This window comes from Orcinus orca, chromosome 1, assembly GCF_937001465.1.
Source record: "Orcinus orca chromosome 1, mOrcOrc1.1, whole genome shotgun sequence".
NCBI lineage: Eukaryota > Metazoa > Chordata > Mammalia > Artiodactyla > Delphinidae > Orcinus > Orcinus orca.
In genome coordinates this window covers 211,947,532-211,970,818 of record NC_064559.1, presented here as the reverse complement: position 1 = coordinate 211,970,818, position 23,287 = coordinate 211,947,532, and the positions used below count along the sequence as shown (strand labels likewise).

Genomic DNA, 23,287 nt, shown 5'->3' with positions numbered 1-23,287 from the left:
TGCCACTGTGTCATCATCTGACCACCTGCTCTCACTGACATACATATGAGCACTCGTGTGGGAGGGGCCGGGGACCCCTCCAGGGCAAACGGTCTCACCGCTTCACGAAGCTGGTGCTAATACTCACCAGCCCAGCACAGGGAGTATATTCAACGAGATGGTGATTATAGAGGGACCAAATATCTAGATTCCAAATTCAACTCAAACTATCCTATCAGAAGCCATTCTGCTTAGTTAAATCTGCTTATTTAATTAAAACACAAAAATTATATAATCAGGTATTTCTGTGCCAGCACCTAAACTTGGGGTCAAGACCAAGAGGAGGGGAGACCCAGAGCAGCAGGTTTTCCATCAGGGACTCTATCAGTTACTTACAGAGTTCAATATTTATTTCTGAGTACCATTTTTTAAATGTGTTATTTATTTATTTTTGGCCATGTTAGGTCTTCGTTGCTGCACGCAGCCTTTCTCTAGTTGCGGCGAGCAGGGGCTACTCTGTTGCAGTGCGCGGGCTTCTCATTGCGGTGGCTTCTCTTGTTGCGGAGCACAGGCTCTAGGCGCACGGGCTTCAGTAGTTGTGGCACACATGCTCAGTAGTTGCGACACACGTGCTCAGTAGTTGCGGCACAGGGCTCAGTAGTTGTGGCACGTGGGTTCAGTAGTTGTAGTGCATGGGCTTAGTTGCTTCACGGCATGTGGCATCTTCCCAGACCAGGGGTTGAACCCGTGTCCCCTGCATTGGCAGGTGGATTCTTAACCACTGCACCACCAGGGAAGCCCTGAGTACCATTCTTACTGATATTATACACAGCTTTCGATTTTAAAAAAGAATAACAAGAATTTTTAATTTGGTTTTTGGCTGTGCCATGTGGCTTGCAGGATCTTAGTTCCCCGACCAGGGATTGAACCTGGTCCACTGCAGTGGAAGCGCCAAGTCCTAACCACTGGACTGCCAGGGAAGTCCCTAACAAGAATTTTTTAAATGGAAAAAGTAAACCATGGGACTTAAGTGGCTTCATTCTGGTTAGTGTCCAGAGATTGAAATGGGTTTCGTAATGTCCAGAGCAGACTGCAGTGACACCACAGAGAACAGAGAGAAAAACCATTTTAAACACAGGGAACTCAAATTCAGTCTTCATTTTAGCCAATAAGTGCTCAATGTAAATGAGCACAATATCCTCAGAGCAATTCAATCGTCAACTTCCAACCCTGTAGGAAGAAGTCTTCTAATGGAAACCATCTCGGTAACTGCTTAATAAAGACAGAAATCTTCAACATTTTTTAGATTAAATTCCAATTTAACGGCCTGGTGATACGTTCACAATGGCTTATTATTTAGCCAAGGCTCCTATACTGTCTGTGCTGAGAAAAGTCACTGAAGACAGCAGGTCACCTTCCTGCCCCTCACCCAGAGGAACACACACACCCACAGTCAGTCAGGCCTTATCCCGGCTGGATGTCGGTCCAGCACAGGGCAGCACGCGGCCAGGCCCATCCCACTAGGGCCGCACTGACCACTGCGGCTCTGCTGTCAATGGAGACAAGCACCCATACGCGTCACTCGGCCCGTCTTGTTCACTTGCAGGGTTGGCACAGTCACTTTGAAAAAAAATTTGCGCCTGTACATTTCGTGGAGTTCCCCTTCATCCACTGGTAGCCCATGTGTTTAAGACATGCCATATTTCAATCGGCATCCCATTGAGAGCCCGTGTTTCCTCACAAACATGATCAAAAGTAAGACGACACGGTCCCTCTGGGGTCTTTCAGCTTAAAGACCAATCTAATAAAGCAAGCGACCCCTCTCAGAATCATCTACCATCTCTTGTTTGATTTGCTGTGCCCTACATTCTTTAACAAGCATGTGTCCCTTGGGTAATCAGGGGGAAAAGGGTGTTTTTTCCTTTGTTAAAGAAAGTCTTGTGTTCCCATTTGATGTAATGGACTCAAACAGCTTTGTCGACCCTATACTGTGCAAAGAAACCAGCACAGCCTCAGAGGCAAGGCCTGTGCAGATGGGTGTGGAGATGGCTGTGCAGCTCGTCCACTCTCCTGGGGATGGTCCACGTGGAGCAGGTGCCACGGGAGATGCCACGGGTACACGCTGAGGCCATTTCATGTAAGAGACCCTGAATTGGCAAGACTCAGTACTAAAAAAGAGTGTAAAAAGTAAATGTATTTATTAATTATATATCAAAATGGTGATCTGTTAGATATATTGGTTTAGATAGAGTTGTTAAAAATTAATTCTACCAGTTTCTTTTTACAGCTTTAAATTCCACATGTGGCTCACACGACAGCTCTGTCCCCTAAGAGGAGGGTTTTGTGTGCTTTACAGAAAATGGGTCTAAAAAATGGGAAGAAGAGATGCAACACTGACTTTCAGCCTTTATTTTTTTCCACCGAATTTGGATTTTTTTTTTTTTACCTATGCCATATGAACTCTTATTTGCTACGAACAGATCTGAACCCACTATTTATGAACAACTTATAAACAACAGCTTATTGTTGCTAGAAGAACAAAATTCTGATTTCTATATTCTGGAGTGTGGCTGGACGTATTAAACCAATCTGATCAGAGCAAACCATTAAAAATACTAACTCTTCCTTATTTTTATTGAGCTGTATCGTATGTTTTAAATGTTAAGATTTGAAATTCTTACAGTAAAAGGATATTTTCTGTTTCCTCTTTGATGGTAGATCTCAGATAATTCCATTATCTTTTCTCAACTTCAAGAAAAAGTCGGCTAAAATGATGCTGATCTTTCTTTCCAATTACCACTAGGCTTTCTGAACATATAATTGGTCTTTTAAAAGGAAATAATTAGGCTCCATCCTTATAGTTGGACCTAGTATGCATCCCCTTTTAAAAGTTCACGGGTTCTGCAGTGCACCATTATAAACATCAGTGACAGATTGGGAGGTAATGCTTGAGAACTCTGCAACTATCCTACTTTCTACAGGACAGCTGAATGATACTGGCTCTTTTTATCTTTATCTTTTTATCTTCAAAGATGCTCTATTTGAATAGAGCATCTATTTGAAGATAGATGTTAGTGCTCTAACAGCCATAACCATCCCTAGGAAACCCCTTTTTTCAAAATTAAGAACAAATCACCTGCACTTAAAATAGTTTTTATTACTGTTGTTAATACTCTTATTTTTAAACAAGTTTCCTGCCCTCAACTTAGCAGTCACAGTGGGGGAAGTGAATACCACACTCTATACAGTGAGCAAAAGAATGTCACAAAGCTAATTCCCAAAGTCAAGAAAAAAGGTACAAAAAGATGTCTATAAATTCTATGGAAACATTTGCTGTATAGTGAAGTGAAAATATGCTAGAAAACAAAATCCTAGCAGAAACTAACAAAACATTGTAAGGCAATTATACTCCAATAATGATGTTTAAAAAAAGAAAGAAAGAAAGAAAGAAAACAAAATCCTGAAAATAATGTCCTAGGCCAAATACCTGGATCTGTAATTTCTTTTTCTTTCTTTTTTTTTTTTTTTTTTTGCGCGGTACGCGGGCCTCTCACTGTTGTGGCCTCTCCCGTTGCGGAGCACAGGCTCCGGACGCGCAGGCTCAGCGGCCATGGCTCACGGGACCAGCCGCTCCGCGGCATGTGGGATCTTCCTGGACCGGGGCACGAACCCGTGTCCCCTGCATCGGCAGGCGGACTCTCAACCACTGCGCCACCAGGGAAGCCCTGGATCTGTAATTTCTACATCCTGGGCCACTTAAGATTCAATTTCAATCCAAAATAATGAATAGTCTGTATTCTGTAACCCATCTTTCCTTAAAATGGTAACATCGCATCTGAAATCCAAATGATTAACAAAACGGAGCACACATAGCTACGTACTCTAATCTGGTTTTTAAGCTGTTCGGCCTCCTGCCGTAACTGGTCAAGTTCACTCATCTTCTAATCTTAGTGCTCTTCAAAGCCACCTCAAAGAATCTTAGATCTGAAAGAGAAAAGCACAAAAAATTAATAAACAATGACTGAGTAATTTAATGAAGCAGGTGACAGAACGAAATTGAAATTTTGAGAGCTATGGTTTCATTACAAATCAGAGTACCTTTCTTTAGCATTCATAAGAAGGTATAAAATGCCTACAAGGGCTGGGTTAACTAAGTATAATTACTATTATACACAAGCTTTGTTCAATGACAACGTCTAATAGACTATTCAACAGGTGGTGGTGGGCTGAAGAAAGAAAAATCTGTTTAGAAGCAGGTTTCACGAAGGATTTGGGTCTCACTATATAATAAGACTGACGTTCAGAATAGCTCTCACATGAAAACCCTGGGGTAGTTAGTTCAGGAAATAGAGTACAGCGGCAACCTGGCAACCCAGCACCTCAAAGCCGTGTCAATGATCTTGAACCTGTGACTGCCCAGAAGACATCAGAACGTTCACACACTGATTCTCATTGTTTTTTTTTGGCTGCGTTGGGTCTTCGTTGCTACACGCGGGCTTTCTCTAGTTGCAGCGAGCACAGGTTACTCTTCGTTGCGGTGCGCGGGCTTCTCATTGCAGTGGCTTCTCTTGTTACGGAGCATGGGCTCTAGGCACGCGGGCTTCAGGAATGGCGGCACACGGGCTCTAGAGCGCAGGCTCAGTAGTTGTGGCGCACGGGCGTAGGTGCTCCACAGCATGTGGGATCTTCCCGGACCAGGGCTCGAACCCGTGTCCCCTGCATTGGCAGGTGGATTCTTAACCACTGCGCCACCAGGGAAGTCCCACACAGCAATTCTAAAAACACTCAGTTTGGTGTCCAACAGGCCTCTGATTCAGGACAACTTACTCTCCCACCAAAATGAGCTCTGGGATCCCAGGAGAATCAGAAACAACACCGCAGTCCTTATAGGTACAGGCCAAAGTAGGCTCAGTACAAGCAGCCCTGTTGCCCACTCTTGACCCTGCCCCACCCCCAGGCTCATTAGACAGTATTCCTGAAAGCAGGGTCAAAACACAATTATCCTATTAAAAGAGACTTATTTTCCCAAGGGAATGTCGTAATTGGGGGTTGCATTTCTGACCAAGAACGTAGCTGTTAGGTCAATCCTAACTATGACCAACCTATCACAAAGCTGAAGACACAATTATCAACATCTTTTAATCACTTAAGAATACAATTAGCTCCCACAGGCAAACACAGCTTATGCAAGGGCCTCAATTTCCTATGCAAACACAGAGGGGAGAATTCTTCCATCATAGATTTTGTGTGAAAGTCACAGGGTTATTATAATATACACCAGATATTTAATTAACAGTAATTATTTTCTTAAAATGGAAACACATCTGGGGGAAATAATCTGGATGACCCAAGAAGCGTAGTTGTTAGTTCCCAGTCTAGATAAACTTTCCTTTTCTGTACAAAAGCATTCAAAATAATTGTTACATGGTCTATATTACAGAATACTTATTGAGAAAACAAAAATACCTTTCCCAATAAAAAGCATCTTTAAAAAGTATGTGTTAAGTTCCTGGTTCCTGCCCTCACCTGCACCCACCAGCCCACATCTATTCACAGCCACAAAACGCCATTAGCTGCCGGGGCAGGCCGGGAAGGAAGCAGAAGGGGAAGTGCTGGGCTTCTAGAGAAATGAAAGTCTGCAGAACTACCAGGAAAGGCCTAACGGGGTGGGGCCGTGACACGGAGCTGAGGCATCTCAGAGGACAAAGGCAGGGCCTGCCCCTCCAGCCGTCCGGGAAGGCAAGACAGTGACACCACTGTTCCTAGAGGCATTACTTCAAGTGGGTGTTGTAAGCCCGGGCAAGCTTTGCCCACGCAGACTCCCTGGCGCCTCCCTGGACAAAGGGAGCATGGCTGGAGTTACCCTATGTGATAAACCGGGCTCATTCTCTCTCTCGTTTTCATGTATCAAACTCTGAGGACTGCAGCTGATGAATATTAATGTATGAAATAATAACTAACAGTGCCAAAAGAACACGAAATAATTTTAAAACAGAAAGCTGTGCCGATGCGTTTCCTGAGCTTACGGACGGCCCTGCATCCTCCCCACCAACCCTGGCGGCCTGTTGCAGCGCACGTGCATTTCACACGTGATCAAACTATACTATAAGGACAATCCGGCAGAGCTGGGGGCAGTTTTATCCCAGTAACACTCCCCACCTCCACGTTAAAGAATTGTTCTTAGTCTGTGGAGAAGCTACTTCATTCAATCCTTCCAAAATCAACGTGAAGAAAACTAACAGCTAATGTTGTCATAAGGTACACTGAATTAAACAGTTAGTTTTAGTCAACAAACCATGTTTTCTGATCCTAATTTAAACACTAAAAAGCTACGCTAGTTTTTAAAGTAAGGACAAAACCAACAAACTCCTAGGATCGAGATAAACAAAAAGAACTTTCAGAGATGCTAGGTGGTCTTTAGGTAAAGACCCAAATCCTAGTATTAGATGGAATAGCTCCTGAGATATTAAAATTAAATACTTCTTTTAATTAGGTGCTCTTTTTTTACATATTATAAAAGAATACATATCAATACATGATAATCACCCAGCTGTATTGCTTTAAACTAGAGAAATTAATTTATTGAAAACTTAACTATCTTTAAAATGAGAAGCTCCAATTCAGTTATCTCTCAAAATTTCAGAAGCAATAATACCAATACTTGCTGACTTCAATCTTTAGTCACAAGCAAAGAGAACAAAACCAGATCTATTTCTCTTTCATCATTAAGTAACATAAATTATTAATACTGCCTTTTAATTACGGCTCTCTCTACGACCAGTGTCCACATTCAAGTTGCAATTAGGAGACTCAAAATTCGTAACCGTTAATTTTTAAAGAAAAGGGTATTCATATCTCTACTACCAATAAAAAAAAGTGTCCTGAAAGGCCCTTTTTGATCTCTACAGTCTGGTCAGAAAGAGAAACCTACTGGTAGACATTTAAAATTTTTTTTTCAACTACATTCTTTATTCTACATGTTGAAGGTGTATTTTTTAAAATCCAATCTGGAAAAGAAGTTATCTGCAGCTGGCCTCTCACCGATGGGGGGACACTCCAGCACGCTCACTTCTCCCCGTCGCCCTCTGGGCACTGGGGTTCGCTCTGATGTGGCACAGTCCAGGACCTCCTCTGTGGGGCACACACACATCCACGATGGACAGCCTCCCGCGCCTTGAGCTAACGGACACTGAACTGGCCTCACAGGATGAGTGTGAAGGGACCGGGCAACACCACCATCACGCAAGACCAAGCAGTCAGCACTCCCCCAAAGAGAAGTCGGCGACCCACGGACAGCAAGGAGCCTGCAAACAACCCATGGACAGCAAGGAGGCTGCACACTCAGATCCAGAGTGGGGCTGGTGGGAAGCTAACAATTCCTAATTCCCACAAACTAAAAGTTCGTCCCAAATGCTCTGCTGTGACGATAACAGCAAATGAAAGAGACAAGGTACAGAAAAATATATGAATGATGATAGTTCTCCTTTTGTGTAGAGAAAAAGAATAAACATCTATGCTAATGTAAGCAATCTTTTTTCTATATACACAAGAAAATGTTAATGGCTATTTTGGGGGGAAATACACAGGAATAGGGGCAGCTCTGATTTTTCATATTATCATATATATATAAGGAAAAAAGACAAATTACATATGTAAAATTATATGTGTATATACTTTTTTTTTTCCAAAAAAAGTTAACTGGTTATCTGGGCTGTTGAACCAAGAAGCATTCACAATTCTTCCTCCATACTTTTCAGTTAAAAGAAAAAAGCTAGTAAATGTTAACCGTTTACTGGGTGAACGATTACGTATCACTAGGAACAATAATGGAGATAGTATAAAAACGTAGAAAAATGCTCATTATATGCTAAATGAAAAACAAATTTGTGTGTAATAATTTTAGCTATTTAAGAAGGCCAGAAACATACCTGATTCAAAAACACATGTAATAAGACAGCATTTTTGTTAGAATTACTGGTCTTATTTTTCTCTTCATTTTCCAAATCCTGGACATGCAGTTTACATTCCTTTGATCACAAAAAATGATGTACATTTTAAAGGTCTTACTTACACGTAACTGCTTTTGCTGTTCTCTTCACTATCCTTAGTCCCCCAGAGCCTCTGAGAAGCCCACCATCAGGTTGACGTGACCTGGGCTCCTTCTCTCCTCCAGGGCCAAAGTCACGGCTAAGCACTGGCCATGCTGACTCAGCGCACTGACCAGTCTAATCCACTAAGACAGGACCTGCTGAGAGTCTCACTTCTGTTCTTTATGACCCACATCTGCCACCAGCTTTTATTTAGAGCTTGTTTTGGAAATACTTTCCACAGAAATTTAAGTATCTTAAAAGCAAGTATGTGAAGTGATCTGCCCCTACTTTAGGTTATACCCAGTATCTCTGTAAGTTAAAGTGTTAACATAATTTTTTATTTAAATATTTCACATTTGTGACATAATGTACTTCACGATTAATGCAGCACCACGCCCCGCTAATCAAGACCCCTGTAAAGTCTAGGAAGGACACTTCAAGGGCCCCCAGCGCCCCAGTTATTACCCAGTCACTAACAATGATACGAGCTGATATTAAGGACAAAATGGAGTGACTGCATCAAAATATAATTTCAGGTTCTGGTTTTGCGACACACAAGGAATGTGACTTTCACCCGCTCACTTTCCACTCTGCTCTGCTGACTGCACCACAGGAACGACAGCACCAACACCGCAGGGCCAAGAAGAAAACTAACAAGACAACTGTAAAGGGCTCTGTAAGCCTTTCTGTGTGATCAGTGATCAGACTATTAAGTGCATCCCCCACAGAGCAGCCGCCACGCACACGCGGGTTTGCGACCCACAGGAAGGCGGCCCGGGACGCCAGCCACCGGTGCCCGTGCTGCGCTCAACGTCCTGGGGCAACAGCAGCCCCGCCGAGCACCCCGCGCCACGGGGGCAGGAGTCTGCCAACCTGCTCGGCCACACGAGTACCAGTACCGCACCTCACCTCCAGACAAAAGAGCATGCTGAAAGAGGGGAGTTTGCATGAGGGATTTGAATCAATTTCACCAGCTTTTCTGGTTTTTCTTCCATTCCCAAATCCAAGTTAATCTCCGAAATCGAGACAGCACAAGTCCAAAGGGCAATGGACAGCAGTCAAGCCCTTCCTGGGTCACAGCTGCTTTAACAAAACCCGAGCGGTGAGGGCAAATCCCCAGGGTGCGGGACAACTCCACCACGAGACACCCGCAGCCTTCCCTGGCGTGGGAAGGTATACCCCGACAGATTTAAGAATAAAATGACGCGTCTGAAACTCGCTGTAAAACAACCGAGGAGGGAAACGGCGGAGAGCCCAGGACAGCAAGTTCGGTCGCGAGCTGGTAACTGCTTTAGTTTGGTGATGGAGTTCCTTACACTATTTGTTAACTTATTATGTATTTCAATTTTCCATTAGAATAGTTTCTGTTTAAATGTTAGAGACCTTGAATCTTGATTTAAAATCCAAATGTACAGAGAAAACCAGGAAAATCTGAATATCGTCTGGGTATCTGATGACAAGGGGCTGCTGCTCTTTCATTCGGTGCCATAATGAAACTGAAGTCCCTAACCGTGAGAAACGCTTCTTACTTATGAGTGAAATGATATGATTTGGGGACTTCCTTTAAAACACTCTGATAGGAAGAAAGGAGATTAAACAAAACTAGCAGAATTCTGTTAGAGCTGGATGATTTCATAATATTCTGCCTGTAATCTATGTTTGAACATTCTCTTAATAAATTTTTTTAAAAGTCATTACTTCTTGGTATTGTTTGACTACATTACAAGTAGGTATGAAATCTGTTATATATCTCTTAGTTTTAAAAATATAGGAGCACAGGGATCTCACAAGCAGATTGTGTTGTATTTTGACATGGATCACGCTGCCACGTTAGCTGGTTGTCTGTGAGAAAGAGACAATCCCAAAAATTCTCAAATTTGTCTGAACAACTGAATGGTTGACCATGGAGGCTGGTATGTTTCAAAAGTGACAAAAAATTAAGTTTTGATGAAACATTACATCAGCTTCTAAGAAGTAGCAGATATCAGAATATTCAATACAAAGTAAACCATAACTAGTTTTTAATATGGTTGACCAGCTGGTAATGGAGACTGACAGAGGAAACTTAGTAACACACAAAATTCCCGTCTGGCTCTGGATTAAAGTATCCAGCAAATTTTTACACGTTATTTTAAAACTGACATGTGTGTGTTACATTTTACTAGAATGCAATGATTTAAATAGTCTGTCCCCAACATCTAAGATACCCCATGAGATTTTCCTGTATCTCAATTTTCTGATGCAAATTTTAAAAGAAAACTCACAGCCCCTCAGTTAAGTGTTTACTGATAATGCACACATAAGACATTTTATTTTTCACATTTTACATTTATGGACAATGTAGTATATACTCTTCTTCTAAATTACTGTTCAACTCCAATTTAAGCATATCCCCTTAAAGCACTAGGACAATGTAAAAAATGTAATCATTCTTACCAGAACTAAATTCATACAACGATCGTACATTAGTTCTGTAAATAGAAATAAAAAAGATACAAGATATAATCTATACATAAAGTGAATTTAATTATTAGCCTTACAAAGGTCTGATCACTAGGAGGCCCCCAGCTGATGTTCTATAAGAGGGAAGAAGAGTCTCACTTCCGTTTACGACCTTTTGAAAATAAAGGTTCTTGTACTTTTCAAATCACAACAGAACCTACACATAACTTCATAACGTCACTAATAGTCAAACGCCACATACACTCAAACTGAATTTCTGGGAACCCATGTGTCATTTTAGGAAATCCACGCTAAACCCAGACATCACGGCAGTGGAAAAGCCCCCAAGATGGTACCATGCTGATGTCTGGTCTGATGCCCTGTGAATGGTTCCAACACCACTGCAGCACGTGCTTTCCTGATTTCCCAAGACCCAAGGCCAGTCCTTGAGTGAGTGGGGTCATAATAGGGTTAAATGCATCCAAAGGGATTTACTGCCTAACAAAAAATCAAATATGTACCGGGACTTCCCCTAGTGGTCCAGTGGCTAGGACTTGGCACTTTCACTGCTGGGCTCGGGTTTGATCCCTGGTCGGGGAACTAAAATCCTCGAAGATGCGAAGCACAGCCCAAAAAATAAAATTTAAAAAATCAACCATGTGCCCGAGAACAAAAGGACAGTACTCCAGCCCCATGGACAGATTGCAGAGAGCACAAAAAGTAAAAAACATATTTTTTGTAAGCCAGCTCCATCCTCCCTCCACAGAGATGTGCCTCATCAGGCAGGTAGCAATATCAATAGCCGCAAGATTCCACTGTCTGCTCATCTAAACCCATCGTTCAGAAGGCACTACTTAGTTTTACCATCATATGCAAACTATTTATGGTTGCTACGCAATGTCACATTTGAAAATTACTATAAAGAATTTGCATTTCAGGGCTTCCCTGGTGGTGCAGTGGTTAAGAATCCAACTGCCAATGCAGAGGACGTGGGTTCCAAGCCCTGGTCCAGGAAGATCCCACACGCCGCGGAGCAACTGAGCCCGTGTGCCACAACTACTGAGCCTGCACTCTAGAGCCTGTGTGCCACAACTACTGACGCCTGCGCACCTAGAGCCCACGCTCCGCAACAAGAGAAGCCACCGCAGTGAGAAGCCCGTGCACCACAACGAAGACCCAACGCAGCCAAAAATAAATAATAAATAAATATATTTATATAAAAAAGGAATTTACATTTCAGAACACATTAAAACATCTGATAAGAAGTACGGTACTGAAAGCAAAGTTGCAAACATACTGTTATTGTGCTGAATAATTTAAAACCCAGACTTATCTTATTTAAGCTATCATACGAATACTGTTTTGTGCCTGTTAAGAAGAATTCTTGAACTAGAAGGGAACGTGAATCTCAATCCACCTCGCATTTCTAGCTAACAAAGTACCAGAGCAGGCCTAGAAGACCCAGGGGCCCTGGCAGCACGGACAGTGGGAGCCAAGGGAGCCCAAGAGGGCAGTGCTGCGGGGGGCGGGTGGGGGCTCAGGGAAGGCAGAGACCACCTGCTGCCCAGCTCCGTGCTGCCCAGGGCCCACCTCTGCCGGCTGGCACCTGCCTAGGGGTGGCAGGAATGTGCTTTCCGCGCCCCCCCCCCCCCCGCAATTCCCAGCATCTCCCAGCCCCGCCCCAACACGCAGCCCCTGCCGCGTCTCTGCGTCTCCTCCACCGCGAGCCAGGCGCAGCTCAGGCTCCCCTGCTTCCTTCGAGGCTGTGGGATTCTGTCTTCCCACCTGAAGGCAGCAGCCAAGGCTTGTCCGTGATGTGAAAAGTGGGCCACGAGAGAGAAACCCCTACGGACGGGACGCATAACTACACCCTTGCTGACAGTGGGAGAGATGTCCTAAGCGACAACCCAGGGAGCCGAGGTCTTGTTCTACGTGAGCAGAGCTGCCCTAAACTGCTCCTCTCAAAACCGTCAATTCAGACAGCCTACAGCTAGCATCTCCCCACAAAAGTTACAGAAAGTAAAAGCATGACTCATACTCATCAAAGTATATTAATTTCTTCTGAATACGTCTTGACTTTTGCAAAACAGCTCTGTGATTCTTCGACACCCAACATCTCTGCTGAGCGGTTCTGCTGCAGGAAACGGGGCAGCCTGTCTGCGTTCCGACCAGGCGTGGCACCCAGGCCGAGTCCGGGAACTGGGGCCATTCTCCCTTTATCAGCAGTGCTCTTGGTTTCGCTCTACAAACCCCTTATTTGTCTTCCTCACCCCTGTCTACCGAGCATCTGCTGTGGACAGAAGACGCTGTGGCTCCATCCCCCAAGACCAGAGTCTAAACGAACGACAGACGAGGCCAACCTCACAAGCTGGCTCAGAAGAGTCTATAGGGTCTCACCACTTGGATTCCTGACTGCTTCAAAATCACATAAAAGGTGATTCACAATATACTCTGAGGTCACAGCTGACTTAGGACCCCTTGCCATGTAATGTCACATGTGTCCTCACCACCCTCTAGGAGGAGGTTCAACCGATTGTCCACACGGTAAACAGGAGGAAAAGGAGTCACAACCTACCCGAGATTCACAGTCACAAACGGCATTGGCCACGGTTCTGATTTAGGCCAACTCCAGAGTTAACCATGCAGGCCCTCTAAGCAATCCCTAACTGGCTAGAAATGGTCAAGGGACCACAGAAAGAAATTTCACTCCCTGAATCACCTGCTCCCACACGTCATTCCAGGAGGACAAGCTCTCCGACAATGATGCAATGGAAGTTAACACCTGGACATGGCCTTCTGCCCCAGCCGGGGGGAGCAGTGTTTTCTTCCTAATGGAGGTATCCCACCAGGGGCAAGAGATCTTAGGTTCTCCACTTCTAGAGGCAGCATCTTAAAACCACTCTACCCACCAAAAAAAATTTTTTTTTAATGTAAATTGGTGCAGTCACTATGGAAAACAGTATGGAGGAGGTTCCTTACAAAACTAAAACTAGAGTTGCCGTACGATCCAGCAATCCCACCCCTGGGCATGTATCCGGAGAAAACTCTTAATTCGAAAAGATACATGCACCTCAACGTTCATAGCAGCACTATTCACAATAGCCAAGACATGAAAGCAACCTAAGTGTTGCTTAGGAACACTTAGGAATGGATAAAGAAGATGTGGTGTATATATACAATGGAATACTGCTCAGCCATAAAAAAGAACGAAATAATGCCATTTGCAGCAACATGGATGGGCCTAGAGATTATCATACTAAGTGAAGTCAGACAGAGAAAGACAAATATCATATGATATCACTTAAATGTGGAATCTAAAATATGACACAAATGAGTTTATTTATGAAACAGAAACAGACTCACAGACATAGAAAAGAAACTTATACCAAAGGGGAAAGGGGATGAGAAGGGATATTATTAGTAGTTTGGGATTAGCAGATGCAAACTACTATATATAAAACAGGTGAACAACAAAGACCTACTGTACAGCACAGGGAACTACATTCAATATTCTGTAATAAACCATAATGGAAAAGAATATGAAAACGAATATGTATATACAACTGAATCACTTGCTGTACACCAGAAACTAACTTAACATTGTAAATCAACTGTATTTCAATTAAAAAAAATTAAAACTGCTTTGACCATTAGTTTGAAAATTGAATGTCATTAGTTCAGGTGAGCTGTGATTCAGGTTTACGAGTTGCCAGGTGTCACCTCCAGGCCCCAGGCTCAGAGGACCCAGTGCCTCACTCATCTCAGCTCCTACCCATCTCCTCCAATCAGCTCATCGCTCTAAGCAGGCGCTGTCCGATACAAGTACAACGGGAGCCACATGTGGAATTAATTTTCCATCAGCCACATTAAAAAAGTAAACAGAAACATGGTCACATTAATTTTAATAATACATTTATTTAACCCAACCAGAAACGTTGTTCCAACATGTGCTCGATACAGAACAGTTGTAAGCAGGCTATTTCGCGCTCATTTGTCGCACTGAGCTTTCCTTCTGGTGGAGCCATGCGGCATGCAGAACCTTCCCTGACCAGGGATCGAACCTGTGCTCCCTGAGTTGGGAGTCCTAACCACTGGACCGCCAGGCAAGTCCACACTAAATTTTTCAAGTGCAGGGTGTATTTATAGTTCAATTTGGGCGAGCCTCATTTCCAGTGCTCACCAGTCACATGTGGCTAGTGGCCACCAGCTATTGTAGTGGCCAGCACAGCACTGGGCCCTTCTCATCTCTTCACTCACACAGCAGGCACCCAACTAGAGGCTGCCTGACCCACTTCAGTAACCTCCTAAAGGAACAGGAACTAGGCTCTCCCCACATGGAACTAACCCGTCTCCCAGCTCAGACACTGAGCAAGATGAGGTGGTCTTACCTGACCCCAGTATCACCTCCCCTACGTCGCCTTACAGATCAGCTCGCTCACCTACCGGATGCTGGCAATTAGGAGTGACAGCAGAAATCACAGTGGGAGGCGCGAGGTCCTTTGCAAGTGGCAGCTCAGAGAGTGGGATGGGAAGACAGGGCTGAGCCAGTGCTGGACAGCAGGTGTGAGTTACCCTCACCCAGGTCGCCTTTCCCTCTGGAGTCACAGGAAACAGCCAGTGACCCTTTCTCCTGAATCCTTCTGTCTGATGCACTAAAAAACCCATCTGTTCTTCCGTCCTGTTCTCCCTCTACAGCTGACCTTGCTTCCCAGGTTGAACACAGAGCCTAGTACATACCCCTTCAAACCCGTTGAGGCCACACAGGAAGTCCCACTTCAAGGATTTCAGAGCCAAACTTCATACATAATTGATGCTATCCGAGAAGTGAACGGCACACACCTAGTAGGAAGGTCTAACTGGGAAAGGTGGCAGGGACTGGACATCAACTGCACAAAACAGAGGCACCTCTGAGAGGCTGTAACCCTCAAGTTTGGGGGGAACTCTGCTCTCAGCTGTGCCACTTGCACTCCAGTACGCAGACGTAATCTTTGCTTTCACACTCCCTGCAAACTACGATGAGCACAACTGGGTCTCCCACGTGCCTCTGCACGTCCAGCCGGCCTGTGCAGGACCGGCTGGCAGAGGCCACGTGGCTGCACCTGGCTGCGGGCCGCACTTCTGACTTCCAGACCCCACTCTCAGTACCAGGTGGCCTCCACCGAGTTGACAATCTCTCTGTGCCTCTGAATTTTGGTCTGAAAGTAGAAACAGTAACACTACCTACCTCACATGCTATGAGGCCTCAATGAGAATCCACATAAGGTCCTTAAAACCCGACTGAACCACAGCAAATGTCACTAAATTGAACTTGTTACAAAAGCAGCAATAGGGTTTTCCACTTGAAATGATTTAAGTAACAGAAAACTTCTCCCTCACCTGTCACTCTTCCGACCCAGTCAGTGGAATAGGCCCTTCACACAAACGAAAAATATGGGCGGCGGCAGCCACCAGCGTGATACAGGGGTTCAGAAGGTAGAGGCAGGGCCTGCTCCTATGCTAATCGCTCGTTTAGCTTAAAAAATATCTTTATTGAAGGTAAATAACACAATAAACAATTACAATTTGATACACTCTGACATACTATACACCTATGAAACCACCACCTCAGTTAAGGTAATGAACACATCTACACTCCCAAAAGTCTCCTTGTGTCCCTCTGTAACCCCACCCCCGACGCCTAGGCAACCATGAATCTGCTTTCTGTCACTACACGTAAGTTTGCATCTTCTAGAGTTTTATATACGTGGAATCATACAGTATGTACTTTTCTGTGGTCTGGCTTCGCTCCCTCAGCATGGTTACTTTGAGATGCATCCATGCTGTTGCATGTCTTTACACGGATGTCTGCCCTCGTTTCTCTGGGGTAAACACCTAGGAGTGGAAAGGCTGGATCATACACGGCAAGCATACGTTTAACCCATTAGGAAACTGCTGAACTGTTTTCAACACGGTTGCACCATTTTTCATGCCCACCATCAGTGCATGAGAGTCCGGCGCCTGCACACCCTCGGCAGCACGTGGTATGGTCAGTCTTTTCCATTTTAGCCACTGTAATAGGTGGTTAGTGGTGTCTCGTTGTGTGTTTTTTTTTAAATAAATTTATTTATTTTATTTTTGGCTGCGTTGGGTCTTTGTTGCTGCACGCGGGCCCCTCTCTGGTTGCGGCGAGCGGGGGCCACTCTCCACTGTGGTGCACAGGCTTCTCACTGTGGTGGCCTCTCCCGTTGGGAGCACGGGCTCTAGGCGTGCGGGCTTCAGTAGTTGTGGCACACAGGCTTAGTTGCTCCGCGGCATGTGGGATCCTCCCGGACCAGGGCTCAAACCCGTGTCGCCTGCACTGGCAGGCAGACCCCCAACCACTGAGCCACCAGAGAAGCCCCTTGACATGGACCATTTTTAAAGTCGTTATTGAATTTTGTTACAATATTGCTTCTGTTTTGGTTTTTGGCCACAAGGCATGTGGGATCTTAGCTCCCCAACCAGGGATCCAACCCACACTCCCTGAATTGAAAGGCGAAGTCCTAACCACTGGATGGCCAGGGAAGTCCCCTCGTTGTGGTTTTAATTTGCATTTCCCTGATGGCTAATGATTTTTCACGTGCTCATCTGCCATCTCTCTATATTCTCTGGTGATGTCTCTGTTCAAATCACTTGCTTTTTTTTCAGGTTGTTGTTTTCTTAATATTGAATTGTAAGAGTTCTTTACTTATTCTAGACATAAGTTATGTAGAAAACGTGTGATCGGCTAGTATTTTCTGCCAGTCTGTGGCTTGTCTTTTCATTCTCTTAACAGTGTTTTTGAAGGAGGAGATATTTTTAAATTTGATGAAGTCCAATTTATAAATGTTCTCTTAAATGAACTGTGTCTTTGATGTCATTAAGAAATCCTTGCCTAACCCAAAGTCTCAACGATTTTCTGTTTTCTTTTAGATGTTTTCTACTGTTAGGTTGTGTCTGATTCATTTTGAGAGTTAATTTTTGTCTATGGAGTCAAGTTCACCTTTTACATATGGATACCGAACTGGTCAAGCACCTAATTCATTCGTTTTAGTTTTGTTTTTCAATTTAAAATTATTTCAGGGACTTCCCTGGTGATGCAGTGGTTAGGAAGCCGCCTGTCAATGCAGGGGACATGGGTTCGAGCCCTGGTCCGGGAAGATCCCACATGCCGCGGAGCAACTAAGCCTGTGTGCCACAACTACTGAGCCTGTGCTCTCTAGCCCGCGAGCTACAACTACCGAGCCCGCGAGCCACAACTACTGAAGCCCATGTGCCTAGAGGCCGTGCTCTGCAACAAGAGAAGCCACTGCAATAAGAAGCCCACGCACCGCAATGAAGAGCAGCCCCTGCTCGCCGCAACTAGAGAAAGCCTGGGCGCAGCAACGAAGACCCAAAGCAGCCAAAAAATAAATTAAATTTTTAATAAATAAATATAAAAAAATAAATAATTTCAACTTACAAAGAGTTGCAAGAATAATACAAAGAACTGGATACCCTTGCCCAGATTCACCACCAACACTGTGACACATTTATTGCCCCCATTCCATACAAACATATTGGAATTTTCTTCTGAATTGTGTGGCCTCACCTTTATCTGTATGATCTGCTGGTATTCCAACCAAGATTTGATTTGCAAAAGAGGCTCTTCTGCTTTCTACTGAAAGAAGCTGGAGAAATACTGCTCTTGTCCAGAATGTGGACCATCATCTCTGGGACCTTAGCCCTTCGTGCTGAACACTGACTGGATGAAGACTTTGAAGAGAAAACCCTTCTCTGGATCAATGTGTTTGAAAACAACTTTGGGCTTAAAAATGAGAGATGGGCAAAACTGTAACAAAAACCAGGTTCTCAAAAAAAGAAACCCTGAAGAAATTTAAATATTGTACTTTAAAAACTGGTAAGAATCAATTACGTCAAAATTACCTTAATTCAGAAGTGCTTCTGGTCTGGTCTCCAAAACATGTAAAATTGTCTGCAACAGAGAAAAGGCTGTATTTGCATTGATTCAGGTTGTGAGGCACAATATTCCATACATGTTAATAAGCACATAATTCCGCCCCTTCCCCATCACCATTTCTTGCCCCCAAATCACTTTACTTATCAGTACTTTGTATTAACTTAGTGGTAAGTTTTTCAGTGTGGAAAAGAAGAAATCTGATCTCAATTTCTTTAAAAAAAAAAGAAAAATCCTTAGAAATGCCTCAGGGAAAATATCTTGAATTAAACTGAAAAGCATCAGGGGGAAGGGGTGTTTAGAATCCTCTTACTACAAAAATTATAGTAACAGCAACAGAAAAAAAACATTGCAATTCAAGAAGATTCTAAGAGTAACCTTCCCCAGACTTTCCCATCTGGCCCACAGAGGATCTCATGTGAATGTCAAAGAAGCCACAGGCTGACTGTTCCCTAAGTGCAGGCAAGTCAACCTGGGCACATCTCCAGCCCATCCCTCTGGCCCAGTCCCGCTGCTGCAGTGCCGTCCAAAGATGTGGCCCTGGGTGTCCAGAAGGCCAGAGCAGCAGACACAGCAACAAGCCTCTGGACTTGCCTCTCATCACACTGCAGCCAGTGTGAAAAAATATTTACTTCTAGATTTCTTCTGAAATACCTGCTTGCTCTTTCCCAGAAACTAAGTTTCAATACACTTAAAGATGTTCTGGTACTCTCTCCAAAATACTCTGTGGAAAGGCCGCTTTTGGACATTTCACAGGTTACCTCTTGCCTACTGATCAATTCTCTACTACATTTACAAACTCAGTGCATGCCTCTAACCTGGGGGTCAGGAGAGGCATCAACAAGCTGACGTCCCCCAGTCGAACTATGAATTCTAAGGCATTTATTTATAACAAAATAGTTTTGTTTTCGAATTATGCTCAAACGCTGCTTATGTTATAAGCAAGCACATACTTTTCTGGCAGTAAAAGTGGGCATGGAAGAAAACAGTGTGGTGGTTCCTCAAAAAGTTAAACACAGAATCACCATACAACCCAGCATTTCTACTTGTAGGTATACATCCAAAAGAACCGGAAACAGGTATTCAATACATGTACACGTATGTTCACAGAAGCACTCTTCACAACAGCCGAAAGGGGGCAACAGCCCAAATGTCCATCAGGAGATGAGTGGATAAACAAAGTGTGGTACACCCACACAATGCAATCCTATTCATCCATGAAGAGGAATGAAGCACTGCTACACATACAGCATGGATTACGCTACGTGAAGAAGCCAGACACAAAAGGTCACACACTGTATGATTCTGTTTATGTGAAATACCCAGAACACGCAAATCCACGGAGACAGAAGGCAGTAGCTGCCAGGGGCTCTGTGTGCAACGGACAACTGCTCGACGGATACAGGGATACTTCTGGGGTGACAAAAATGTTCTGGAATTAGGTAGAGGTAGTGGCTGCACAACACTGTGAATTACTAAAATGCCACTGAATTGTTCACTTTAAAATGGTTTTGTTATATGAATTTTACCTCGGGGTGGGGGAAAGAATAAGTGCTGTTAAAGGTACTTGAAAAAACCAAACCAAACCAAACCAAACCGGTGGGTGTGGAAGAAGTTGGAGACGGGGGCAAACTACGGCTCTCGCCCCCATGAACCCTCTGAGCCGGGCTCCCGGGAGTGTACACCCAAGGCTTCATGAAGCCATCAAACTGAAAGCCGGGGAATCTCAACCTTGGCACAACTGACAGGTTTTTTTACATTTATTATTTTTTTTATTTATTTATTATTTTTGGCTGCATTGGGTCTTTGTTGCTGCGCACGGGCTTTCTCTAGTTGCAGTGAGCGGGGGCTACTCTTCATTGCAGTGTGCGGGCTTCTCACTGCGGTGGCTTCTCTTGTTGTGGAGCACGGGTTCTAGGCGCGCGGGCTGCAATAGCTGTGGCACGTGGGCTTCAGTAGTTGTGGCTTGCGTGCTCTAGAGCGCAGGCTCAGTAGTTGTGGTGCACGGGCTTAGCTGCTCTGCAGCATGTGGGATCTTCCCGGAACAGGGCTTGAACCCATGTTCCCTGCATTGACAGGCGGATTCTTAACCACTGTGCCACCTGGGAAGCCCCACAACTGACATTTTAGAGTGGCTTGTTCTCTGTGGTGGGGGCCGTCCTGTCTTCTGTAGGATATTCAGCAGCTGGCCGGCCTCAGCATCCCCTTCCCCAGCTGTGACAACCCCAAATTTCCAGACACCACTAGATGTCACATGGGGAGAGCAATACTAATCCCAGGTGAGAGCCACTCCTTTAAGGTAACTGTCACAATCACCCCAATCTCCAAATGTAAGTCCTTTCACGTATTTTCCACATCAAGAGACAGATAGAAGAAAGTAAAATAGAAAAATGTATCATTGTTTGCTCTAATTCAAAGGCCTAGACTGCCTTGTGGCTCAAGGCATGAAACAAAGTTCAAGCTCTCTATTCTTTGGAAGAGAAGACAGGGAGCTAACTCCCAGAGAGCACTGACCCTCCAGCTCACAGAGGATGCTGAGAGCACCACCAAACCACCTCCCCCTGATTCACATGGACAGCTGTCTGGACTCATTTCTGGCTAAAAATAAGACCCAAGTGGGGTTCTTTTTCTGACTGCCCAGCCCACAGAACCCAGCACAGAGAACAAGACCATTGTCTTAGACAGCAGCACACATTCATGTGATCCTAAACTAGGGGTACCACTTTTACAGAAAATCAGAAAACCAGGGATTTAAAAAACCAAAGGCTACATTTTACAAAGCTACCACACCTACTAGAGGCAAAAGGTACAGTGGCAAGTGAGTCCCACCTTTAGACCCCTAAGGGCTGAGCACACTAGACTGATGAGCCTGGCTGACGGGTTTCCAGGGCCCACAGGGGAGGGGGCAGCGCATGGCCAGACAGTCAGGAGAAAAGATGGTTCTCAGGCAGCAGGCTGGCAGGGAGGACGCTCCATGGTTACTCTGAAGCCCAGCCACGAGGGGTGCTGCTACAGAGTGGAAGTAAGGGGTGGCATGAGTACATGCTGAATTGTTCTCTATTTAACGTTCTTAGAAAGAGACCCAGTTAGAAAGAGAAGTTGGAGGAAGATGCAAACATAAAATTCAAGAAAAAGGTACAACCGTTTACAGACCAATTTTTAGTCCAATTTTAAATATGTGAAATAAAATTCAAATCATATATTTAAACAGAGTAACAACAACTCTATCATGATTTTTATGAGCAAACCAAACACTTCTAATATTCCAAATAAACAGCGCCTCGCCTACCCCAACACTGCTTTTAGACCATCTTCCTTTGGCCGGTGGCGGCCTCCTGGAAGGAGGGCATGAGCCCTGCATCCCTCCCTCTTATCCTCTGTACACAGTCTGCCTATGCAAACCCGTGCAGCACAAAGCTTCCAGACCACTCCCTCACAGAGGGACCAGACAGCCGCACACCACACCCTCCCTGCCCAGTACTGCCTTCAGGCTGCCTCTGGCTGCACCTCAAACACTAGTCTTTGAAGTCTACCCAATACCTTGGCTTAATTTTAAGTGATGTATGGGTCAAATCCCTTGAACATCCATTCACTCAACAACTATTTCCATGCCTATAATGTGAGATAGTGTGCTAACGCTGAAAACAACATGTCACAACCAGGGATGTGAGCCACCTACATGGGTCTTACAGTCTCGTGGAGAAAGCATGAAAAATTATCCTATGAGGTATAGAGAGAGAAAGAGAGAGGGACTGTACCAATACAAACTAAACTAATAAAAATCCAGAAGGGCTACTTTCTACAGCCTCCAATTATAAAATAAGACATGGCATGTAACATACAGCATAAGGAATATGGTCAGTAATATCGTGATAGCTTCTGTATGGGGACAGAAGGTTATAGACTTATCGTGGGGATCATTTCATATCGTATGCAAGCGTCACACCACTACGTACTGCACCTGAAACTAACGTAATATTGTACATCAACGTCCTTCGGTTAAAAGGAAAGGGCTAGTTTCACACAGAGCTGTGTGGTACGGGCACAGTCCTGGAAATGCACGCACAGGCCAGGACCCCAAGGTTCAGAGAGCGGAGCGCTGAAGCAGGTGTGCAGCTGACCCAACCCCGGCTCTGGGGTCAGAGGGAACGGGCCCTGCCCCCAGCCCAGAGAAGCCACTGCACAAAAGCTGGGGAGGACTTCGAGCCATTCTCAGTGGCCAGGGGCACCACAGTCCGCTCAAGGCGCTCAAGAGCCAAGGCAGTTCTAGTCCCACGATTTTTTTTTTTTGGCTGCATTGGGTGTTGGTTGCTGCGCGTGGGCTTTTCTCTAGTTGCGGTGAGCTGGGGCTACTCTTCGTTGCGGTGTGCGGGCTTCTCACTGCGGTGGCTTCTCTGGTTGCGGAGCACAGGCTCTAGGTGCACGGTCTTCAGTAGTTATGGCACACGGGCTCTGCAGTTGTGGCGCACAGGCTTAGTTGCTCCGCGGCATGTGGGATCCTTCCCGGACCGGGGATCAAACACGTGTTCCCTGCGTTGGCAAGTGGATTCTTAACCACTGCGCCACCAGGGAAGCCATGTTCCCAGGATTTTATTAGGCTAATATCCTTAGAGAAGATTTTAAAAGATGGAATTATTCTATGTCAAAGATTAGGCACTTTAAGGCTCCTGATAAGATCAACTAAGCCTATGTTTTGATTCAGTACAGTTGCTAATTTAGCAATATTAAATCTCTCTGTGATGAACTTCTTTGTACACACATAATCTAGTATCATGAGATTTTAAGTATCAAATACTAGCATTTGTATGAGTACTGTTATTCC

General features: G+C 44.6%; 1 protein-coding gene across 4 annotated transcripts in view; it reads right to left on the bottom strand.

Annotated features, from left to right (window-relative positions):
- Positions 1 to 23,287, bottom strand: part of GNB1 (G protein subunit beta 1) — a 92,237-nt gene that overhangs the window by 22,655 nt on the left and 46,295 nt on the right. For 2 of the 4 annotated variants that reach the window (XM_033432714.2, XM_012534009.3), the window contains exons 2-3: positions 18,435 to 18,483; positions 3,861 to 3,963 (exon numbers count right to left, since the gene is read on the bottom strand). In XM_033432714.2, coding sequence (XP_033288605.1) covers positions 3,861 to 3,917 — 57 coding nt within the window. In that variant the 5' untranslated portion in view covers positions 3,918 to 3,963; positions 18,435 to 18,483. The remainder of the gene's footprint in view (positions 1 to 3,860; positions 3,964 to 18,434; positions 18,484 to 23,287) is intronic. The other 2 variants (XM_012534010.3, XM_004272294.4) reach the window with 1 other exon arrangement.